General features: G+C 43.7%; 1 protein-coding gene across 1 annotated transcript in view; it reads right to left on the bottom strand.

The window, feature by feature from the left end:
* Nucleotides 1-3,599: 3,599 nt before the first annotated feature.
* The window catches only part of ZDHHC8 (zinc finger DHHC-type palmitoyltransferase 8), a 119,253-nt gene continuing 100,346 nt past the window's right edge, over nucleotides 3,600-22,506 (bottom strand). Inside the window, exons 5-11 of the mRNA XM_067306953.1 lie at nucleotides 21,344-21,446; nucleotides 18,067-18,158; nucleotides 16,191-16,323; nucleotides 15,276-15,393; nucleotides 14,436-14,545; nucleotides 10,467-11,503; nucleotides 3,600-8,439 (exon numbers count right to left, since the gene is read on the bottom strand). Coding sequence (XP_067163054.1) covers nucleotides 8,268-8,439; nucleotides 10,467-11,503; nucleotides 14,436-14,545; nucleotides 15,276-15,393; nucleotides 16,191-16,323; nucleotides 18,067-18,158; nucleotides 21,344-21,446 — 1,765 coding nt within the window. The 3' untranslated portion in view covers nucleotides 3,600-8,267. The remainder of the gene's footprint in view (nucleotides 8,440-10,466; nucleotides 11,504-14,435; nucleotides 14,546-15,275; nucleotides 15,394-16,190; nucleotides 16,324-18,066; nucleotides 18,159-21,343; nucleotides 21,447-22,506) is intronic.

The following is a 22,506-nucleotide window of genomic DNA, read 5'->3' as shown; positions in this document are numbered from 1 at the left end:
CATCATGTTGGTGCTCCGCTAGTGAACCCAAATCCCACCCCGGCCACTCGGAAATTGCTGCCTGAAGACTATTTATCCAGGTTCTGCATAGCAGGGACAGAGGTTACATTAAAAGCAGAGCTGGCCAAAAATGGGATGTGTTTATGAAACTCCGCTTTGCCCTTCGTCCCTTTGTTGTGGGAAAATGGTGTTGAGTGTTTGATCAGCTCTAAATCGGAGGCTGGAGAACTCCTAACGCTGAGGAACAGCAGCAGGGAACTAACTCCTGAGGGTGCCACTACCGATGGCACGTTAGGCATAATGAGGCTCCCCTAGTATTAAAAGAAAAACTAACATTGACTGCAGGGGAGCTGAGATTTCAGTGTGAGCTTTGCATGTCATTCATGAGCTTAAGATGTGCTCCTCAGCCACTGTGAAAACAGGAATTCTCACTTTAGGTGTTTGTCTAAAGAACACAGGGCTTGTGATTTTGGTGTTGAAAGCCTTGCATTCAGTCCTCACTGACGGCTGTGCGTGGTGCCGTGATTTGTCGCACCCAGACTCATGGGCGTGCTTCGGGTCCAAAACAGTGATGCTAACTAAGGAGTGGTTCGTTTGTATGCAAGGCAACTTTTTCCCTTAAACGGTTCTCAGGCATCATCATTTTCCTATCTCAGCAGACAGATCCTCTCCATCTTCTCCCTTATTTACCACTGACCTCAGTGGGAGTGTGAGTGTATGTGTGTGGGGGGGGTCACACACATGCAGACAATGCTCAAATACCTCCTTGAAAATCATATCCTTACCCCAAGCTGGAGAAATATATGGATAGTACAAAGCCCAGATGGAGGCTGGGAGCTTAAAGGTGTGAAATAAACTGTAGGAGGGAGCGTACGGCCCTCAAGGATTTTATGTGGCAGACACTTCACCTAAGTCTGCTGAAAGACATGCTTTTAAACTATTTATATTTGTGAGATTGTTTTATTTCAGAAAAGGGATATTTTTAAAATACAAGACTTACCTGCAGTACCTGTGGTATTCTAAAATGCAGCTAAACTCCTAAAAAAGCTCAGGAACTGGCAGAATCTGCTGCATAAGTCATACTGCGCACTTCTGCCGTACAGCTTGATCATAACCTGGCCTATATCCAAGAGCACTGGAATGACTTTGATTAACGAGTGGTGGACAGAAAGAGCATCTTAACACCAGCTGCACATACTGGTAAATCTCAGCATTGCCAATATATAACTGCTGATACAAGTCATGTGCTGTCCATCTCAGGCCAGATATATTCTAGATCTACTACTATGCGGATAGGTCATGTCGGTCCTTTATACTCCTTGCAAATAAATGACCAAGTTACCATCTGAAGAATCCACCAAAAGGATGAACATGTAAAAGGATAATAGAAAGGCTACATAATACGAAATAATGCACAGGTGAAAGTTAACCCGGATAATCTTCCTTACAATCGTGAGACGGGAGAGTCTCTTCCACAGGAGAGACTCTCCCGTCTTGCTCTGTCGCTCTGTCTTGATAAGATCCAGCATCTAAAACTTTACATAAATCCCTGTTCAGGATCTGTTAAGGGCCATGAGTATCTCTATTGGGAGGAAAAAAACATTTGGGGGAAGAAGTCAGTTTGCCCATTTGAAACAAATAATGAAACATCGTCAGTGCCAGTGAGGCTGAAGGATTCTTGTCACTGAGACTTTCTCTCGGCCGCTTACTTGCAGCAATTTCTGAAGGTCCACCTAAGCTCTCCCCCTCTTCTGGAAGCCAACCAGCCCGTCCCTGCTCCTTCTCCTCCCCTGTACAGCTCTGGACATGGGGTGCTCTCATGTCCCTACGCTTCCCCGTTCAGGAGAAGCCACTGTGGGATAGGGGAAATTCTTAAGAACAAGGAAAATTCATAAGACGAGGGGCAACGGGAGGTAGAGATATGAAAACAAAGGTACAGAACCAGGGCAAAGGGAAGGTTGTCTGTAAGCCCTACGCTTCCTCCAAGCTTCTGTCACTGCCTTCCCTTCTCTCTGAATATTCCCTAAAACAGTGGTTTACCTATCACCCTTCCATGGCCTGGACACAACTGCTGCAGAAACACTGCTTCCAGTCTACTTTATTTGCTGATTTTTTAGTATGTATTTTTGTTTTCATATTTTGCTGCTGATACAACTGTTTTTTCTATCAACACATCAGCTCCATTTAAAATACACCAGATAAGGACACCTGTAACTAGTTTTACTTGAATATATGTACACACTTATGTATACATTATATACATATAGGCATTATATATACATGTACATATATGTATATAAAAGGCACTGTAAAATGTACCATCACTTCTCTAGGACTGTGTTTAATCTGTAGAATTAGATCATATTTCTTAATATAATTTGAAATGTCTAACCAAGACATTTTTAAAATGTCTCAGGGTTACAAGATATCAGCTATGAAATAAGCCTTATTTGAAAATTCAAGTTATTGTGACAGGATGAGAAAAATCTATTTTGACAGTAATTCTAACCCATTCATTGCACAATTGCTCCTCTCTTTACATTACAGGTACATTCACCTGTATAAATAGTTTCCTTTGTCTCTCCTTATTATGTTCCAAAATGTGAACTGAAACTTGCCCTGCAGAATAAAAAAATAAAAATAATATGGAGAAATGAATATAAACTTGAATAATTTACCCATTCCTTAGAGAGAAGAAAGCCAAGATCTCTGTAAGCCAAGATGTCTTTAAATAAAATGTACTGAAACAGATCATGAGTTTATATAATTTGGTTTGATTTAGCCGATGTCAGCAGAGCCCTGGTGATTAAGTTTTTGGCCATTTTTAATATATAAGGTAATCTCTGCCATGTAAAGACACTACAGCACACAGATATGACTGGCATTTATAATGCACGTGCCTGGATGAGTCCTCGCTCGGTGTAACCAGCCCGTATATGCACGTTACGGCTTCCGAAATCCTGCAGCAGCTGCTGATAGGAGGGTTTGGCAGCTGTGTGAGTTATAAGCCAGTCTTACAGATCAAACGGACATATTTCCACAGACTAGAAACAAATGGAGAGATGCAGATAGTCAGACAGACTGGAAAGCGTACATCTTTGGGATGTATGAGCCCAGATATCCCGGACAGAACATTTCAACGCATACCAATATAATGTTGTGATAATTCCCAGTTGTGCTGGACCATGGGATCCCTATTGACCCCCACAATTTCTTGCAAAACTATTCACCTTTGGCTGCTAATTTTAATAAAAAATGCAATAGAAAACACCATTTAATGTGGTTTCCTGGACCACTTACCGTGGCCTCACAACTGCGAGCCATTGACCACAATTTGGAACCCCTCTTTTAAAGACCCCACTTATTTTCTACTGTACCAAAAGCACCCTGAAAATGAGACTTAAAATACAACCACATCTTATGTTTTGACGCCTGCAGGTTTTGCACCGGAATTGGCCTTTCCTGCTCTACTGTTTCAGTTCAGGTTTTGCACAAGGGGAAGTGAGAAGGAGCAGAGCACCAGGAACCGTCTCGACACACGACTGCATCCGAGGCGTCAGGGAAACCAGACACTCTCAAATACTGAAGTGACTCAAAGGTTTAAAAAATATATATGTATTACGAGAGCCACAAAAAAAGGTTACAGACAGAGCTCCACAAAGCCTGCACAGATACATTCCAACAATTCAAGGTGGCAGAACAGGTGAAATACAGACCATAAAAACGGCTTGACATTAACTTTCCAAGCTGTCTGAGAGACAGCGACCTTGACCCCATCTTTCCCACATGAAAAAAAGAAATTGAATATATATATATATGTATATATATATACACACACACACATATACATATATACATATATATATATATATATATATATAGTTCGGACCACAGATATAGTCCAAAGAAAACCACATTGCAATTTCCACATTAGGCTTATAGCAGAATAGGCATCATCTGAGCAATGTCCATTATAACGCCCATGAGGTGATTATCTTAGGCCAAGTTGACATAACATAACACTTGGTTAGCATTTTTAGAACAGCAACACAACACAGGTCATTCGCTGCACATGGCTACTAACACATAGCTCTGTGCAGCCCTTAGAGCTGACTTCAACCAAACTAATTACATTTGGTTTGTTCTGGTTTTGAATTCAAAAAGAAAATGCAAAGGTAAGATATTTGGGCAGTTCCTGGAATCACCTTTCTTAAAGATTCAAGACTTGAAGACTTCTTTAACACACTTGCTTACAGACACATCTCTGAGATTGAACCAACGATCTTCAGGAAAATATGCCGCTCTGAGGCTTTTTCCCTTGTTCACTTCGGGTTATGTCTGCATCCAGTTTTGACATTGGGGGCCAAATGCTGGTTGTATATCAGTGCAGTATTTGGCCCAGAGTTTCAAAGTCATTGCTATTCAGACTTTCCTATGAGGTCAACAATGTAGTAAAAAAAGAAAATATTAAGGCTTCAAGTAAAAATATTTCCTCTCTGTCCCACCCATGTAGTAAAGTACATTTAATTTCATAATACTCAATATATTATACACCTAAAGATACAGAGCTCCAACTTTTCAAAGCAGATTGTACTACAGTGAAAACCTGGAGGCTAAATGGGAGTGTATGAACAGGGAATGAACGGCTAATAAAATGCGATATGCAATGAAAAATGATGCATAAACTAAACAAAAACTATTGCTGTTTTTTAAATAAGTAATACAATCCACAGCTAAAAATAAAAACATGTTGAAGATTTAAGACTTATGAAACATGAAATAAACATGACAAAAAAAAAGAAGCTACTTTACAAGATGTGTTAACTTGCACTGGATTTTCATGCCTGATCTGTAAATTAGCATCACTTAACCCAGCTTTGATGGAGCCGCACCAATTTACACCAGCTGAAGATTTGGCCTGTAGTGTCTGTAAAAACTGAGTCTTTCTGGGTAGAATAAGAATTTTGCTGCTAGTTTATAAACTGCTTGAAGTACTATACTTTATCATGGGCCAGATTCTGCTCCAAAGTTTGAAGCAATAAACAAGTCACCAGGCCCGCAGTGGGCGCGATGGAAGCAGACACTTACACTTAAGGGAATCCAGCTGGAGGTTCGGGGCCTGAGATGGCAATGAGGCTGGATTTGCCGCGTGCAATCTCCTGTTAACAGTTCTGCTTAGATTATTCTTTCAGAAGATTTGAATAATTTACTCTAGGCTATGTGCACTGAATTATATGCAAACCTCAAAGGAAAAAAAAAAAGACTTTGGTACCATTGTAAACCTATTACCATATTGGATGTGTTTCAACTGTGGGCAAAACTACTCACAAAATATATAATTCTTACATCTGAACCTGTAACAACACAGTGCATTCATTTCTTCCTCCCCTGCCCCTTGTGAACTATGTCAAAACAACCCTGGATATTAGTGCTTTATACACACAGTACTGTGTTTAGTCTTACTGAGAAATTCTTCTCTCGTGAACTAACGTAGCTAACTTCAAAGGCTCTTTGGCCCTTCAAGTTCTTCAGTAGCTTTTTCTTTTATAACTGCAGGAGAAAGAAAGATCAAAGTGGAGCATCACTGCGATGCAAATCTCAAATATTACATTGGTGCAAATTTTCAGTCTTGCTTGCATGAATTTCATGTACACATTCAAAGATACATGATAAAATGTGCCCTTGTCAAGACCACTAGCCCAAATTCAGTATGTCACTTATCCCCTCTTTTGGAGGGCTTACATATGGCATACATGATCCTTTAAGAACAGGCAAGTCTTGTGTTACTCTATGCACCAGAGTGAATTCCAGTCCTTGAAGAAGTACTGCACCTTCCTGAGGAGTTAACGTCAGGGTGGAGTTGCAGACTAATAACAGTTAAAGATGGAAGAAAACTATAAGGCCATTTGGTCTAGCCCCTTGCCCCTGCACGTTTACCTCTGGCTGAAAAATTTTTAATGATTTGTCCAAATACAGTTCAACTGCCCTAAATAGTTAGTCTCCAATACTCTGCCTTGGAAGACCATTCTACTGCCCTTTCCCCTCCTAGGTGCAACATTTTCCCCCCCTTCCTAAAGGTAGCCCATTTGTAATCAGTGACAACCATTTGATTCTCCTTTGGTTTTACATCTTTTAACTAAAATACTTGTAAAATTGTCATATTCATTTTCCACTTCATTGCTTAGCCAGTGACATCTTTTTAGCCCTTTAAATCTTCTCATAAACCAGCCTGTCCAGTCTTTTAATATATATTGCTCCCTCTGTACCTGATCGAGTTTGCCAGCATCTTTCTGGTCCTATCATGTCTCTACCTATAGACAATATTCCGCATGCAAGTGAATGGATCTGCATAGAAGGACTATTGCTTCTCTGCTCTGCAATGTCCCTACCGTAGGCATTTAAAAAGCACCAAGACCGTAAAATGCACATTGATTTCAAGTTGACTCTCTCATAACTATTGGCCCATTTCAGCTGCACTGCTTTCCAGGTTTCTCCCTTCAGACAGTATTGAGAATTACACAGACAGAGGATTAACCTCCTTATGTTCTCTACAACCTTCCTTTCCAAAAATGATGTCATATACAAGGGACATAACAAGCAGGTATTGCAGCAGATGTCCAGATTTATCACATCAAAAGGTAAATTTTAACCAGGGAAAACTGAGGTCAATATTTGCCTTCTGGCATAATTATTCTCAACACTCATAAAAACAAATAAGGTATTACCAACACGTTCTGAATACCTAATATCTGGAGATCTCTCCATTATAGTCAAGGACCAAAAAGGATTTAACACTTTGAAACAAATATCCTGAAAAATGATGAATTTAGCTCTCTGGTAAAAACTATGCACTAGGAGAACCAGGTGGGAAGCAGAGGTTTCATACACTAACTGGCTCAGTGATAAGTAATCATTTTAACTGACTTTGGCAACAGTCGCTCAGGAAGTTCTTAACTGCACACAGGATCTGGCTAGTTACTGTTAGTCCAGATCTCAGTACTATTGACTTCTGAGGTGGTAAGTAATTGGAAAGGAAAAAGACATGGGGTGTGGAGAAAAGAAAAAAACATATTTGCCCCAAAATTCACTTCACCAGAGTTCTGATATCTGCGGCAAAAATTATGTAGCTCTCTCTTGTTTTTTATAATAGTTGCCTTTAAATCCAACAAAGTAAATGTAGCCTTCTGGAGACAGGAAAGGGAAACCTCAGGGTATTAAATAGATTTGATTGATTTTTTTTAAAAAAAGTTGTTCCCTCGAGGGGGAAAAAAACCACCTTTGCTTAACAGTATTGAAGACCAGAGGGAATGTGCTAGTCATTAGGCAGACAGCAAATTTATATCCTCTAGACATATGCTTGGCTCAGTTACACACACTGTAAATTCAACAGATCATGATAACCTTGCGGCAGGATTACACGCACGGCACCGGGGCAAGGCAGTAAACTACGTTATTGCCTAAATCCAAAAGGTAATAAGGAGGGTGCAGGGGAAAAGCAGCTTGATGGCTGTTGCAAATATGTTCCCATCCAAACATTTCATTTCTTATCCGCTCGGTTTTGTTTCGGAGTCAGAGAAGCCTTTGAAACCCAGAGGGAGCAAGAGGTGGGAATGGAAGATCCTCACTGGCATCGGGGTCCTTGTCCGCAGGGATGTGCGGGAGGCCGGGCTGACAGCGAGAGCCTGCTGCTGGATTTTCTCCTGCTCCCTTTCAAACATGGCACAACGTTTCTGGCCTTGGGCGCGCGGTGGTTCTCGTTGGCGCGGGCTGAGTGGGAGCTGGGTCTCCACGTCTGTGGGAAAGCAGCGGTCGAGCCCGTGACTCCTTCCAACCTCCTTACAGGCCGGCAGAAGTGGCGAGAGGGGAGAAGGGGTGAGGAAAACATAGCACGATCCCAGATTAACCAGACTCTTTTGCAGCACGACTGGCACGCAACAGGACGGTCTGACAGGCAGGACGCCCCATGGCTTTATCGCTCCCTCACACCAAAGAGATCCACTCAGTGGTCATGGTGGCCGGTGGTCGCCAGGTCCTGCCTGTCCGTTCAGGAAGAGTCTGATGGACTGTACAACTTCCTTCCTGCGAGAATAAGGCTGCAGCTGGGTTTTGGCCAAAAGAGAAGGATGAAAACAAAAGAACTCCAGAACAAGGAAAGGAGAGTGGCCGGCTGCTGCTGCTCCTTCTTTGTTGTTATTTGAGTCTTCACAGTGCTCCTAGCTTCATGGCTGGCTGAGTGGATGGCTCTTTATTTTTATTTGAATTTTATTTTACACTGAAATCTCATAGGTTGTTCCACCAACACCAGTCACCTTCTTAACGTTTGAGTGTCTAGCAGGGCTGACGGGGGTCCCCTGGGAACTTGATGTTGAACCCAACCTGGTTATTCCTTTTGGCTGTCCATTTATTTTACTGTGAGGTGTCTTCAACTGCATGTCATCCCTGCATCAAAATAAATATCAAAAGATACAATATTAGTGACCAAAACATGATAGCAGAATAGCTTCATTCGGGATGAACAACTATCCCTGTTACCCTGGGTCCCAAAGTTGCAAAATATTCAAGCATAGGAGTAACCTCGTTGAAGCCAATACACTTAATGAAAGGCCACTGCAATGAGAGAATTAGTTTTACCTTTAGACAAGTGGATCAGACCCCAGTAGTATCTGTTTATTTAATCATTTGCTTAAATGTTTTGTTGACCCAAACTAATTGCATAAGAATTTGGGGGAGGCAGGAGGGGTTAACTGTCTCCACTGCCAACCTTAATCCAAACTATGTTTTACTTACAATGAGAAATAAAATAGTCAGAAAAAACACTTTCCAGCTAAATATTCACAGTTAACCCAAATTGCGTTGCTTATCCCTGAAAGACACAAGAGATGAAGCGTAAGACGTCACGACAGCAGACACAAACTGAGTTGAGGCAGGAAGCCCTCCAGGATGCTTGAATTGGAGACCATACTCCAGACAGATTCCTAAAATCATCTCCTTTCGTATCACCTACTGCCAGGGTGCACAGACAACTGTGCCAAATTGTACATCTGCCTCACCAAAGTGCTATAAAAGCCCTAAGTCAATGCTGAAATTGTCCTCAAGACCACGGTCTCCTTCCTGAAACAAGACAGAAAGGAGCTGGGGAGTGTTAGGGGAAAGGGGAGAAGGGAAAGCCGTTGGCAGTGTCGCTGACAGAGAAACCAGGCTAGATTTACAAGAGCTCCGGTGGCAGGTTTGCCTCACTAGGTAAAAAACTTCAGATTCATTAATCTATTTATTTATTGATCTAGATGCTTGACTTGACTTTAGGACCTTCAGTGGAGACCCTCCTCAGTGATAACTAATGTCTGCAACTTTCTTTAACATCAAATGGGGTCAGTGTATTTAAATAGCTCGACCACTTTTGCCGAACTTTGTACTTCTCAGTACTGCAGAGAGCTGAACGGGTATAAATTTACAGGCTCTGCATTTTAAACATACATTATGTAAAAGTGGTGGGACCAACAAGCTGACAGCATAAGCAAGAAACAGAGACTAAGAGAAGGCAGACAGCTTTGCGTATCAGCAACTTGCTACACCACAGCGGCGTCGGACACAGCCAGGGCCCAAAGAGGGCAAAAGGCAATGGAAAACCCATAGGCCTTATTTCTCTGAAACACGCTCGTGAGTTTAATAGGTTCGAAGATGGGAATGGGGTGTCTGCCTGCTTAACGTTAGCTCTTCCACCAGTAGAAGAATCATTTTAACAACTAGGATTCACTTGAAAATATTGGGATCACTTGGCTCTTTTCTGACTTGCCATGTCAAGGCCTACATTCTCCAAAAGGACGAGCAAGATGAGCGCAGGCAGAAGCTGCAGCTGAGGATCTTGCTCCGATACCACCCGCTCAGGTTCTCAGCCCAGCAAACCCTCTCTGCACCCCCCTTTCTTACAGAAAGGAAGGGCACAGCGAGGCCTTAAGGGACGGCCTGTGCTTCTGTCACCAGTTTGGCATTATGGGACGCTCAACACAGCTAAATACACAGCTCTCTGTGCCAAGCACAATTAGCAGGAGTGCATCGGCCCCGTGGCCCCTTAGTGCCACCTACGGCGGCACGTGCCGTGACCCCGGCTGTGCCTCTCTGTCTGCACAACGGCTGGGTCCAGCCTCCCTTCGCTGTGCAAGCAACAACAAGCAAAACACCCTTTTGTGCACAACGGGGAGGCAATCTGCCCCCTACCTTGCAAATAATTATCCAGTTCAGTTAAGGCATTAAACCACTCTGAATTTTACAACTTGACTGATCACTGCAAAATTTAGTCATGATGAGGTTACTACGAGGTTCTTCAGAGACCCAAAGTGCCCCTGCAAAACCCCTACCCTCGCTGGCCTACAGCAGGCAAGTCACCTTGGCCCTGCCTGCGAGTAGCTGCTCTGCCCCCGTTTGCAAGCCAGCGTTCATTGCTACGAGGCTCGTAAAGCAACGCGTACCTTTGTGCTGCCACCGACTGCACCTCTGTGATTTCCACAGTGTTTACAAACGAGACAGCCTTCGGGCCTCCGTAAGAGGGGGACCTAGGCATCCCTGTGGGGGACGATGGGACCTGGTGGCCCGGCGATTTGTAGGAGCCGTTGCTCACCCTGCCCTGTAGTGCTTGATGGGACTGGACATTGTTATTGGCTAAATCAGCTTGCAGAGAGGTTGTGGAAGTCCTTGGTGCTCTTGTCATTGCACTGGAGAGTGAAGACACTGAGGACTGCAGTATAGGGTTCCTTGTGCTAAAACTGGTAGCAGCCATCAGATTGTCTCTAGATCCGTATCTCATCGCCATGCTGCGGGGGTCTTCAGAGAGCGTGCTGACTTGCTGAAGGCTGTAAGAGCTAGGGGTGTCGTAGACACCTGAGTCTGCAAATACTGAATCGGGGTGCGAGTGGAGGAGCTTCTCCCTCTCTTCCATCTCCTTCCTCTCCTGGATGGATGCCATAATGGTTTTTGAAAGGTTGTCGTAGCGGACTGGAGAGGGGTCTCGCTGGTGTGGAGCCGGGCCCCCCAGCACTGGGCTGAAGCTCTGCGGTGGTTGGCGTTGCAGCTCGCTCCCCCGCAGGTGGCACATTTTGGCAGATAAATACGGTGAGTGGTACCCGACCGAGCCGACCGCAGAGTGGGCGATGCACTTCCTCCCCGCGGGCGACATGGGGTTTAGCAAGCTGTCATAAGACAGGCTCCCATTTCTGTTCGACAGGGAATTGGGGGAAAAGATGCTTTTGTATGGGGTGGAAGCTGCCCCTTCAGACTTTATTGGATGAAGGGGCACTTTGTCTGTCCCTCTCCTGCCAGCAGATTTGAGGCTCAGGGATCGGGAATTGATGGCAAAGGAATCTATCTGGAGCGGGGAAGACTGATAGGTCTTGTGGAGGGAGCTCTTCCGGTAGCTGGGGATGTCCAGGCTCGGTTCTGACTGGTAGTCAAGGCTCCTGCCATCCTCTTCTATCAGAGCTCCTTGGCTGTGTCCCTCCTGCATGGAGATCTGAAACACAGGTGAACATGAGAAACAAGAGCCTGTAATATATATGCATGGGTTTGCTCTCCATGGGGAGCGCATGGTGAGAAAGGAGCCCATGGGTAAGAATCTGGGAAGCAAGAAGGAGTCATTCATGTTAAGGCCTAAATAACATCGACAATAACAAACACGTCAATACAGTGAACACTGAAAACACAGAGTGCCTTTTAAACTGTAACACTGTCAAGGTAAATCAGATTGTAATCTGATAATACTGCCCTTGGAAAGCACTTTGCTTGAAGTTTTCTGCAAAGAGCTCTTGATTTGAGGGATGCTTGGTTCTGAGTGCTGAGTCAGACATGCCTTAGGCTTCAGTTCAACACACTGAGGTCCTGCACACTCTTATCCACTTTACTCAGAGCTATGAATATTCACTACTTCTGAATTTCAGGCCATAGGTCTTCAAAATTAAGCATCTAAGCTTAATTAAAGCACAGAGGCTCCCTATGCCAGAGGCCAATTTTGTAAACTGGAGTTTAGGCAACAAAATTAAGCAATTTTCTCTCTTTTACTGCCTGTGTAGGAAAGAATGGCTACATTGGAGAAAGAAACATAAGACACAATTTATTTATACGTGTTGAAAGCAGGGAGGACCTCACTTTGTATTTACTCTGTGAAATATTGCTTACAATTTTGTTCCCTTAAAAGGCCATTGTGTGCTAAGCAAATGATTTTGTGGGTTCTTTAAGGAAGAGTTTGCTGTAATGCACAATGAATTGGCTATGTTGACTCTGCACAAAAGGGGGATTATTGGTCACACATTTAATCAGAAATGTGCAGTTTGTCCTTCATCTAATTTCTTTTAAGAGGCAAATTACGAATATGTTTTATTCTAACTTTTTCTTCAAGTTTTGTGTGTTTGAGCTAGAAAATAGAGAAATGTGCAAACCAGCACACTATCTTCAAGAGCATGGTGCTAAATCTGGCCTTCTCCGGAAAAAAGGAGACCAAGTGACAGCCTGTGAAGTAGGAGGAGAGAGAGAAATGGTGTCGCCTGTAAGTATATTTGGGCTATGTATCCTTGTGCTCTGCTCTCCCTTTCCTTACAGCTTTCACAGCTCAGAAGCAGAGTTACATTGACAGGCTGAAGAGCTGATACAGAAGAGACAACATGATACTCCTCACACCAGCTACTCTGTCCCTCCGTGCCCTATACTTAGATATGGCTTGGCAGACAAATACATGCAATCCTCAGCTTGCCAAGTGAACTCATTTTTGTAATATTCCTACCTGACTACTAGGAAGTTGAACGAGTTGGCAAAGCTCAGTGTACGCACCCCAGCCAGCCTATGGAAGCACCATCGTCCCGGGCTGGGTTTGGAGGAGCAGCCCGCAGAGGGGAGATGCCGCACCCCATTACCAATGCACAGCGCTGCTCCATCGCCTGCCCTCATCAGAGCCTGCCCTCTCTCTATATTGCATCCAGAGCTAGGTATTGAATGAATAAAAAAGCTTGCCTTCCACGGCTATCATCTCCCTTACTGCATCGCGACCCAGAATACTACCTGCTGCGCACAGCGCTGCTTGCACAAAATTGCAGGTTAAGTGCTGGCTGGTGCCTGCAAATACAATGTTTTGAATTGGCTGGGAAGCCATTTGTAACGCAACAAAGTGAAGATGATAGGATATTAAACTTTTTGGATACAGTGAACGCACTGTTCTTCTCATGTTCCCCTTCATAAGCCAATCTTTTCTTCATTCACTGGACAGATCCAGAGAGTAAGATTTACAAGTAATTACTGCAGTAAGACTAAAACCTGGACTTGGTGCTAGATGGAATTCCACTGTCTGTCACCGCCTGTGTTTTCAAAGTGAAAAGGTTACTAGCAAAGTTTTCTTCATCATTTAAGGAACATTCTGTCTCATTGCAGTGCTGCTGCTTAGAAACTGTCAATTACATATCTCTACCACATTTTCCTTCCCTTAATTACATCACCTTCTGGCTTGTTATTGCGGGAATGACGTTGGAGAAGCTGACAAAATTAATCTTAAGAAAACTGCATTGTGGTATGTGTGTTTAAGGCTATCGCCTCTGCTGTATGAAGATTTACGTACATATCACCAACCTACAAGTTAGACCAGTGATTTTCAAACTGCTGTTTTCAGGCCTTTGAGGGTCCAAGGACTATTTGCAACAAGTTCACAATAAAAAAGTGAGAAAAACAGGCCTATTTCCAGTGGGCTTAGATTTGCGTTATGCTTCCAAAGGAAACAGTATAAACACTTGCAAAACTTCTAAGCTAAGAGAAAACAGGGAACATTCATGCCAAGAGAAAGCCTCTCTTTAATTGTTTGGACCTTGGATTTTTGACGGGAAGAAATGATGCCAAGCGTTGTTTTTTGGTTTTTTTTTTATAAATATGTTACCCAGATGCTCTGAGAAGGTGCTAGGGCAAGTCAAACAGAGAATTTTCCATTAATTTTAAATTTAGCTAAAATATATCTTGGGATACCTTAAAAGCTCTTTGTGTTTTGCAAGCTGACATGTTAAGGAATCACTGAGCATGTTGCCCCTTGCCTGAAGGGCCTGATGCAGAAAAGCGCTCAGCGTGTGCTGCTCCCGCTAAAGCAAATGGGAGCTGGCATCTGTGTTGGGAGAAGCCAACAAGAGCTGACACCTCTCAGCACCTCAGGATCAGGCCCCAACCCTGGTAAAGCAACAGTGCATGCTCGTCCGCCGAACAGACATATCATGCTCTGCAGAGGAACACCGAGAAAGCAGACATGTTTTTACAAGGAACATAGTGAAAATCCACATTATTTCCTACCCAAGCTGAGTGGTGGTGTTTGCTTTTGCATTCTGACATTCCCAAGAGCCCTGATGTGAATTTACCCTCAGCTTGAAGTTGCTTAGCATTAGCTGGGATGGGATTTTCCCACGCTACTGTAGCTTGCTCACCTGCTCAGGTGCAGCATGATAGTGGACTTTGGGATTGTTGCTGAAAGCTGGTCGGTACTTGTACATGGCAGGTGTAGGAGGGCTGATCAGTTTAGGCGAAAGGCCCCCTTCTGGAAAAAAAAAAAAAAAGGGTTTGTATTAAAAATGTGCGAGAGCAGGCTGTCGTCCCTACTTCCCCGTTATCCATGGTCCTCTGCAAACTGAGCTCTGTTCTGCAAAGAATAAAACTTATACTACTTTTGTGCAGAATTCCACCCAAATCTATGGGACCCCATGTGGGAATAACAGTGCATAAGGCCAGAGCAGCAACCTAAAGAAAATAAGAAACAAAGTATAATATATACAGTGGGGTGACATATTTTGATGAGTAGTAATTTTGCCAAAAATTGAAACTGTGGAAAAATTGGGTTGAATTCAGCTACTAGCTTTGGCTGAAAAAAAATAGAGATTTTTTTTCATAGCCTCACAGCTTTAATTTCAGCTTTTCATAAACGAAATAATTCTGTTTGAAATGCCTAAGCATTTCATTCCAATATTTGATTCCTCACTTCAAAATGACATTTTCCATTTTATAACTCATCAAAATTTTAAAAAGGGGTCTAAAAGTGTTTTAAAAGCTCACAAAAAAGAAATGAAATATCCAAACGAGACTTGAAGGAACCACTGCAAGTTGACTTTTCTCTCCCTTTCCTGCTGTTTACTCCCCTAGCTCAGAACTCCTGTAAATACAAAACCCCTCACCCAGTTCCCATTACTGTTTTGAAAGAATACTGAGAGCTTATTAAAGAGGCTGAAATATTTTCTTACTATTAAAAATAAAAACTGATCATGCAACAGTACCTTCACTGGCTCCCAGCTGCCCTGTTAGCTCAGAGTACTTGCTTGGATCTCCTTTGGGTGGGAGAGGTGGCTGCACGTCCATACTTTTATCCTCCAGACCCTCCAGGCTAATTTTAGACTGAAAACGAGCAGAGAATCAATTGTTACCCACAACCCATTAGATAACAACGTGTCACAGCGCTGGGGGTACCGACGAACAAGAATAACCTACACCTGGGATGACAAACACAATTCAGCATCCACTGCAGATAAGGACTATCATGTATAAAATTAGCATTATCATAGGAAGCCAATATAATTTTAAATGCACTATCCTTGTTTACTTGGCCTGCTGAACATTAGCATCGTACTAGTTAAGCCAATGGTATTTTCTAGCATTTTCCAGCAATTTTCCAGGTATCTCTCAGCAAGTAACTATGCAAAGAGTCCCCTGCAAAAACTTTGCAAGGTGGCTTCTCATGAATCCACTGCTTTTTATATGAATAAACAAGTCCTTATATTTCATACCTGGAAAAAATGAAAAAAAAAAAAAAAAAAGCAAGGGGAAGGAGCAAAATTCAACTTCTGGGCCAATATTCTTTTCACTGCACCGCAGACCTTCCCGCAGTTTTGAAGCTCGTAACCTTCCTCAAAGCAGGACAGCTGACCTGGTGGTACAAGAGTTCCCGCAACGTGGTAACTTCGTTAAAATTAATTTAAACACAAAGAGGTGGAAACCCTTGGGACAGAGAGTAACTAACTGTTGCAAAGAATAACGTCATCTTCCAAAAGATGCCCAAAGATGTTCTATTATAGAGCCACAAAGACAACTGCTGCTGGATCATCAACTCCTGCTACCAGTCCTGGGTTACTCTCAGAGGATGACGTGTAAGAAAAGGACTCAGCTTCCATGATTTTCTCCAAGAGATGTGTTACCTTGCTGCGGTTGAGGTTGGCTTGGATTCCGTTGTCACTGATCTTCACGGTGATCTGCCGCTCAGATAGGTCCGGTCGGAAGAAAGGAGGCTTCACACTCACAGCTTGCTTTTTCTTGGGCTCAACTATGTACCTAATTAACCGTTCAACAGTCATCATTAGAAGAAACAACAACCTAAGAACGAGGCACAGAAACAAGAAAATCTTCCTGCTTCTGAGATAAGATTTAAGAATGTGGCAGAATCTACGTAAGTAAACTACATTTACTTCAATGGATGTCAGTCCAGGAAGTCATTAAAAAGCAATAAAAAGATCAACATGAATTTTAGTGAGGAAGAGGAGGGGATGCATTAAAAAAAACAAGCGATATTTGAAGCACTGAGAGACAAGAGCACAGTCCACACAAGAGAGAAGAGGCGCCTACCACCAATGGAAGCGATTTACTAGATCTTACCCCGTTAACATGAACCAGCTTCCCTGCGGTGGGAGATGGAGACGGGGGGCAAAAGACCCAGCACAAGAGGAGTTAACATGGAGAAGACGATGTGCTGTCAGTTCTAGCTTACCACATGGAGACTTGTTTCTGAAGCATGTTTTAGAGGACCAGAGTGTCCAAATAAGTAGAGGTAAAAGAAACAGGCAGGTCTATAGGAAGCAACAAATCTAAGGGGAAATGGCTGGTTTTAGACACTTAATTTATTTCCAGCAGATTAGAATTCTGTAAGTGCAGCTGGGCCCTGGCTGTACAATGTAAAAATACCAAAATATGCACACAAGCTTTCTCTGTTTCGTCTAGTGAACAGGACATTCTGGTAGTGATGGACTTTCAATAGACAGGACAATTTGAACAGGTCTTCATAAAACACAAAGATTATGTTTGCTAAAATTCTGAGTATAGCAGTGATGATATTACTCATTCCCCTCTCTTAACAAGAGTGTCTCCCAACTTCTAATATCCCGTTCTCTTAAAATATCTTGACCTGAGTTTTAAATGTTGGTAAGGTTGAGAAGCAGCTATTCCAGGGTCTTCACTTTAACATCAGTAATAGTCTTTCAAGACTTATTTGCTGCATAGCCAAGAAAACAGTATTTCAGATAACAGTGTTGAGGGCTGGGATTGCTCAGCACCTCAAAAAGGCTTAAATAAGTCTTCCTGTAGTACCATTACTAACTTGTACTAACATGTAGCAAGCTGGACAACTCGGCACCTAGGATATTTATACTCCACCTGATCTATTGCCTTAAAATCCTAGTTTCAAAATGTGAAAGAATAAATTTATTTCCCCCAAAATAGAAAGCCATAAATAAAATCCCATGTTCCGTGATGTAGACCTGGTTGGAAATCTGTTTTATGATAATGGAAGTGTCAGTGAGATTGAAAACCACAGCCACTTTAAATTAGATTTAAGTCTAAAGGGGAAAGGCTGATTTTAGATTCCTTCTTTCTTTCCCACAGACTACAATCCTTTAGCTGTGCTTGGACTTTGTACAATACGAGAAGTTGTGTCGGGAAGCTGATAACGGAGCGGAATTTACCCTGTTACTGTATTTCACTGGATAAGCATCTTAGCGAAACAGGGCTATCGTCTCTTGATATCATTTGGCTTGCTCATCCCAAATATATGTTTCTGGGGTGAAGATTATGAATTACACGAAGAAAGAAACTGCTTGACAGGCTACATCCGTGCAATATTCCAGCTCTGCCCAAGCGAGTGCCCTGCTTTACTCCCCATTTCTCCACCAGGCTGAGCAGTGCCAGACTCCACGGCAGCCCGCAACACATCAGTCCTGCTCGTGAGCCCAACCGAGCACCTTCTCCCTCCGTCCCAGCACCTCCGCCGCCTCCCTCGCTCCCAGCACCGAGCCTTCCCCTTACCTGGGGGCCAGGGGGCTGCAAAGCACGTGCTCCACGTTTCCGCAGCAGCCGCGGGTGAAAGGGTTCACTCCCCCCCGGAATTTACCCGTCACCTGCAACGATAATTCGGGGCAGCGCTCCAACCGCCGCCTGCAGAAACACCCCGCCAGCCCCCGCAGCGCCAGGACGAGGCCGCCTTGCTCCAGCGCTCGTCCTCCCCAAACGGCAGATTGTTTTCCTTAGAAATATTGCTCCCTCCGGCTCTGACACACGACTTCCATCAGCCCCTTCCAGCTCTCGTGCACGCTAGTCGAAGAGCTCTTCCCAAAAGAGCAGCGTGCTCAGTATTTCTGGACCGTGCTGCGAAGCTGCAGGCTCACCTCCTCCCCATACCGCTCCTGCACCAGGTTCCTGCCTGCCGTCAGCCAGACGGGCTGTTTTGGTTGCTGTCTTTCCCTGTCGCCTCCAAACCGACAGGAATGTCGATTCTACGCTCCTAGCATTGGACGAGAGCCGTGCATCCTCCAAACCCTCCAGCAGCACCCAGTACCCACCACTGCTTTGTGTGGGAGGGTGCCAGGAGCTCCCCGGTGACTACGGTGCTTGCTTGGAAATGAACTATTTGAAGAAAATTAGACTGGCGGGATCCACAACAAGCTGCATTAGCTGTATAAAGGGTTTGCACTCTACAGGCAGCCCAGATACTTGAAAATAACTGTATGGGGATAAATACCAATAAAGCCAGAGGGATTAATAGTGGTTGCCATTAAAAGCATTACTGCTGCTGTTTGCAAGTAATGCATTTTAATCAAGTCATAGTCCTGACCTAGCACCGCATTTACAGAGTACCAGAAATACTTTAATTACCTGCACATAAAATTGCAATGATTAAATGATTTTGCTGGCCTCTTTAATATAACATATTGAAATGTTGGAAGTTCTGTGTGTTGGAAGAGTAATTTGATGACTGGGACATTTGGCACATCTGCAGTCATTCCTGGGCTCAAGCTGACCTGCTGTCAGATGCTGGTTAAGCACTTTCTGTGTCCGTTTTCTCACACACATTCTGAAGATAAAATTTCTCTAACTATCAGATTACATCACTAATTACACCAATTTGGTTTCTAAAATACTTTGACATCCACCGATAGAAAGCCATCTCAAAAGGAAAGATATTTGTTTGCTCTATTCAGAAACTAAAAATACCATGATATGATCAGATGTTGGGTTATTTTGATTCCACAAATGACTTTCAGAGGCATTCAGAAAGCTCAGAAACATATAAACTCAGCCAATATGCACTCCTAAATCACAGTCTGTCTGGTATGCATGCTCAAAACCTGCAATCTCTGGAATGAACAAATACCAAGAATTTACAGGAAAACACCACAAATATCTATAACACTGGCCTATAAAATGTAACGGGGAAAAAGGACGAGTGTAGCTGAGCATACTGTAAGTGGAGAGCTGGCAGCAGATAACTAACAGTGTGAGAACAGAGAATCGATACTGAGACTGCAGAAGAAAAGTGAATGTTTTAAAACAGTAGCAAAGCCAGGAGTAGATCTCATATCCATCAGGCCTAGTCTGGTGCTCTAATTACTTAAATGTGCTTCCTCTGAAAGGGACCTGAAGGTCTGGAACATCCATCCTCCACTAGACAGTGTATGTGACCAAGCAGCCATGAAGACAAGATTATATTTAATTTTTGGCAAAGGCCCTAGGAAGATGGGTTAATCTCAGGTGATCCGGCAGCTCAGGAAACCAAATCAGACCAGGATGCCTTTTCCAATAGTTATTTCAGTCTTGTTAAATGCAAAATTCTCAACATATCTGAGTTTTAGTGTAGCTGCAAATACAAGAAGTTAGATTTTACTTTACTTTTTTTTCCTTTTCTCCTTCCTCCTCTGGCTAAAATTCTCATAGACAATTTTCCTCCCTGCCCACAAACAAGCCTAAAGGAGACCGCAATTTGGGCTGTGAGGACAAAACGCACTGGGTTTCATGCTACTATTGTTAGCGCTATCAAACCTAATCCTTGGCCAAAACGAGTTAAAAAAAGTGAAGGGCAGCTGATTCCAAGCAGGACTGAGATGGGCGGAAGAAAGCGCGTAAGGATTCACAGCGACAGCAAGCCTGCTTTGTTCAAAGGCCACGTCAGGCACCAATTACGGGCGGTTTCAGATTCCTTGCTTGCGTTCACCCCTCACCCTATTCGCAGACAAAGGGTTTTACTGTCTCCCGTTGGATAGGACACACCGTCTCATCTCATCCTAGCTCACACCGGCCTGGCCTCAGGCAGATGTCTTCACCTTTGCCTGCACCGCAGCGATACAGTCTACAGGAGCACGAAGCCGTCAGCGTGCCGTACGACACGAATGGGACCTCAGCAACGGGGGCCACGGAGAGCCCGCGGATGCAAGAGCAGGGAAAACGCGTGGAGCGGCGAAAGGCAGCCGCGTGAGCGGAGCTTTGGAGCTGGAGCGGTGAAAGGGCAAAGCACCGGGCCGCACACGATTAATTAGCCTCAGGAAGAAAGCAGCCAACTGGCACACCACGTACCAAGGTGCCAAGCTTTCCACGGAGCCAGCTGCCCCGCGCGAACAGCAGGAGCAGACTGGCCGTCCGGGGCTGGATCTCCGGCACCTGCACCAGGCTGCTGCTGGGCACGTGCATACAGGTCGGCCTCTCGCCGGGGGCTGCGGATTACACGCTTTCGAGTAACTGCAAGGAAATCACAAGTTTCCCTGGCTTTTTGGCGCGGGATGTTGCGCTGGCCTTTTGTTTAGCCAATAGCCTCTGCGTGCGTGCGCGCACACAGGCATGTGAATGAGAGCGAGGGACAAAGGGCCAGCGCAGACCGGACTGGTGCAGCGTGGGCTGGCGGGGGGGTGCAAAATATCAGGAGACAGGACAAAAGCATGATTTAATCTTTTCCTTTCTTTCGTGCAGTCTGATGATTCGTTCACTCTGACTCATAAAGTTTGAACTTCTGGGGTTGACAGTACTCACCACACAAAACCTATTACTAGGCCATGAGTCGGTTTTAAGTGATAAATAAGCATGTGCTGATCTTTTGTGATTAGGCAAAACCTGTGCGTGCAGTGCATCCAAGAAAAAAATTGAAAATAAAAAATTGGCAACCTTCCTAAATCCTGAAAAAGCCCTAGTAAGGGTGTTACTGCTAAGATTTGGGTCAGTTTTCACTTTATCCAAGCTGACTTGCATGAACTTTCTCTTTATTTCCTTCCCAATTCCACACCTCAGCCACAAGCACAGAGAAAGGATCGTGTCTTACCTGTTCATTGGTTGTGCGCCCTCGGGCCACTAGGACAATATGGAAACCAGTGAGACCAATGACTGGGATAAAGAATAACCCAGCCACACACATGACAGCCATTCTGTATCCAGGAGTTAAAGAAATGAGAATCAGTGAAGGGAAAAAGAGGGTGTGAAGAAAAGGGAGGGGAAAAGGAGAAAAAATTCTTGAAAATAGGGAGGATATTCCTCGCCTTTAATTAGGCCATTTAAATTTCACCTCAAAGTTAAGTCTACCTTGGAATTAGACCTCAGATATGTTATGGGAATCCTTTCAGACCAGTAACAAATCCTACTGTTATCTCCTCTTCAGCATACAATTTTGTAATGAGTATTTGAAAGCTGTAAGTTTCCCATCCTTCCCTCTTCAATGCAGTCATCTTATTTTAGGTCTCTTCTGGTCGCTAGTATCTAGTCATATCGTCTGTTCTCTGCAGTTTAAAAATATGCAGTCGGATGGTGATGGATGCGTCCCAAAACCACCAGGCTGGCAGAGCAACAACCTCTCTGCATCATCATTTTTTAACTCCCATCGACCAGTGCCCCAAGCAAATACATTGCTTTATTTCTGCTCCTAGCCTGGCTCCTTCTCCTTGAGATGGTTCGAAAATAAAACGCAAACTCATTGATTCTGGCTGTAACCATCTTCTAAAGACTCCTGTGCTCTAACCTGCCAGTGGGAGTAGCATCCCTCAGAACCACAGAGCTAATGTCAGCACAAAACCACAACAAAACGCTTTATAGCAGGTTTTTTCCCTTCTCCTTGAAACACCTAAGTGGCCACTCAGCTTTTCAGTGGGGTGAATCTGTCAGGTTTACTTACTATTAACCCTCTGTTTTCCATTTGCCCTCAAAACCACCTATCTGGGTCAACCAAAACTTTGTATTTTCCCCTTACCCTCCACCCGCTCTCAATCACTCTTTGGCATTAAATTTCTTTATGCAGATTTTGACATGTTTTCTGCACATACGTTCTCTGATGAACATTTGCAAGAAAATAATGTTAAAAGAGATGTAAATTTTTTCTATAATCTGAGAAAACTATTTTATAGACATTTTTGATCCTGAAAAATCTAAAAACATTCAACAAAAACATATGTCAATTAGCATATATGTTAGTATATGTATTATGCTAGTATGCAG

The sequence above is a fragment of the Apteryx mantelli genome, chromosome 17 (assembly GCF_036417845.1).
Source record: "Apteryx mantelli isolate bAptMan1 chromosome 17, bAptMan1.hap1, whole genome shotgun sequence".
Lineage (NCBI taxonomy): Eukaryota > Metazoa > Chordata > Aves > Apterygiformes > Apterygidae > Apteryx > Apteryx mantelli.
Note: the sequence above shows the minus strand (reverse complement) of the source record. Positions and strands in the feature narration are given on the sequence as shown.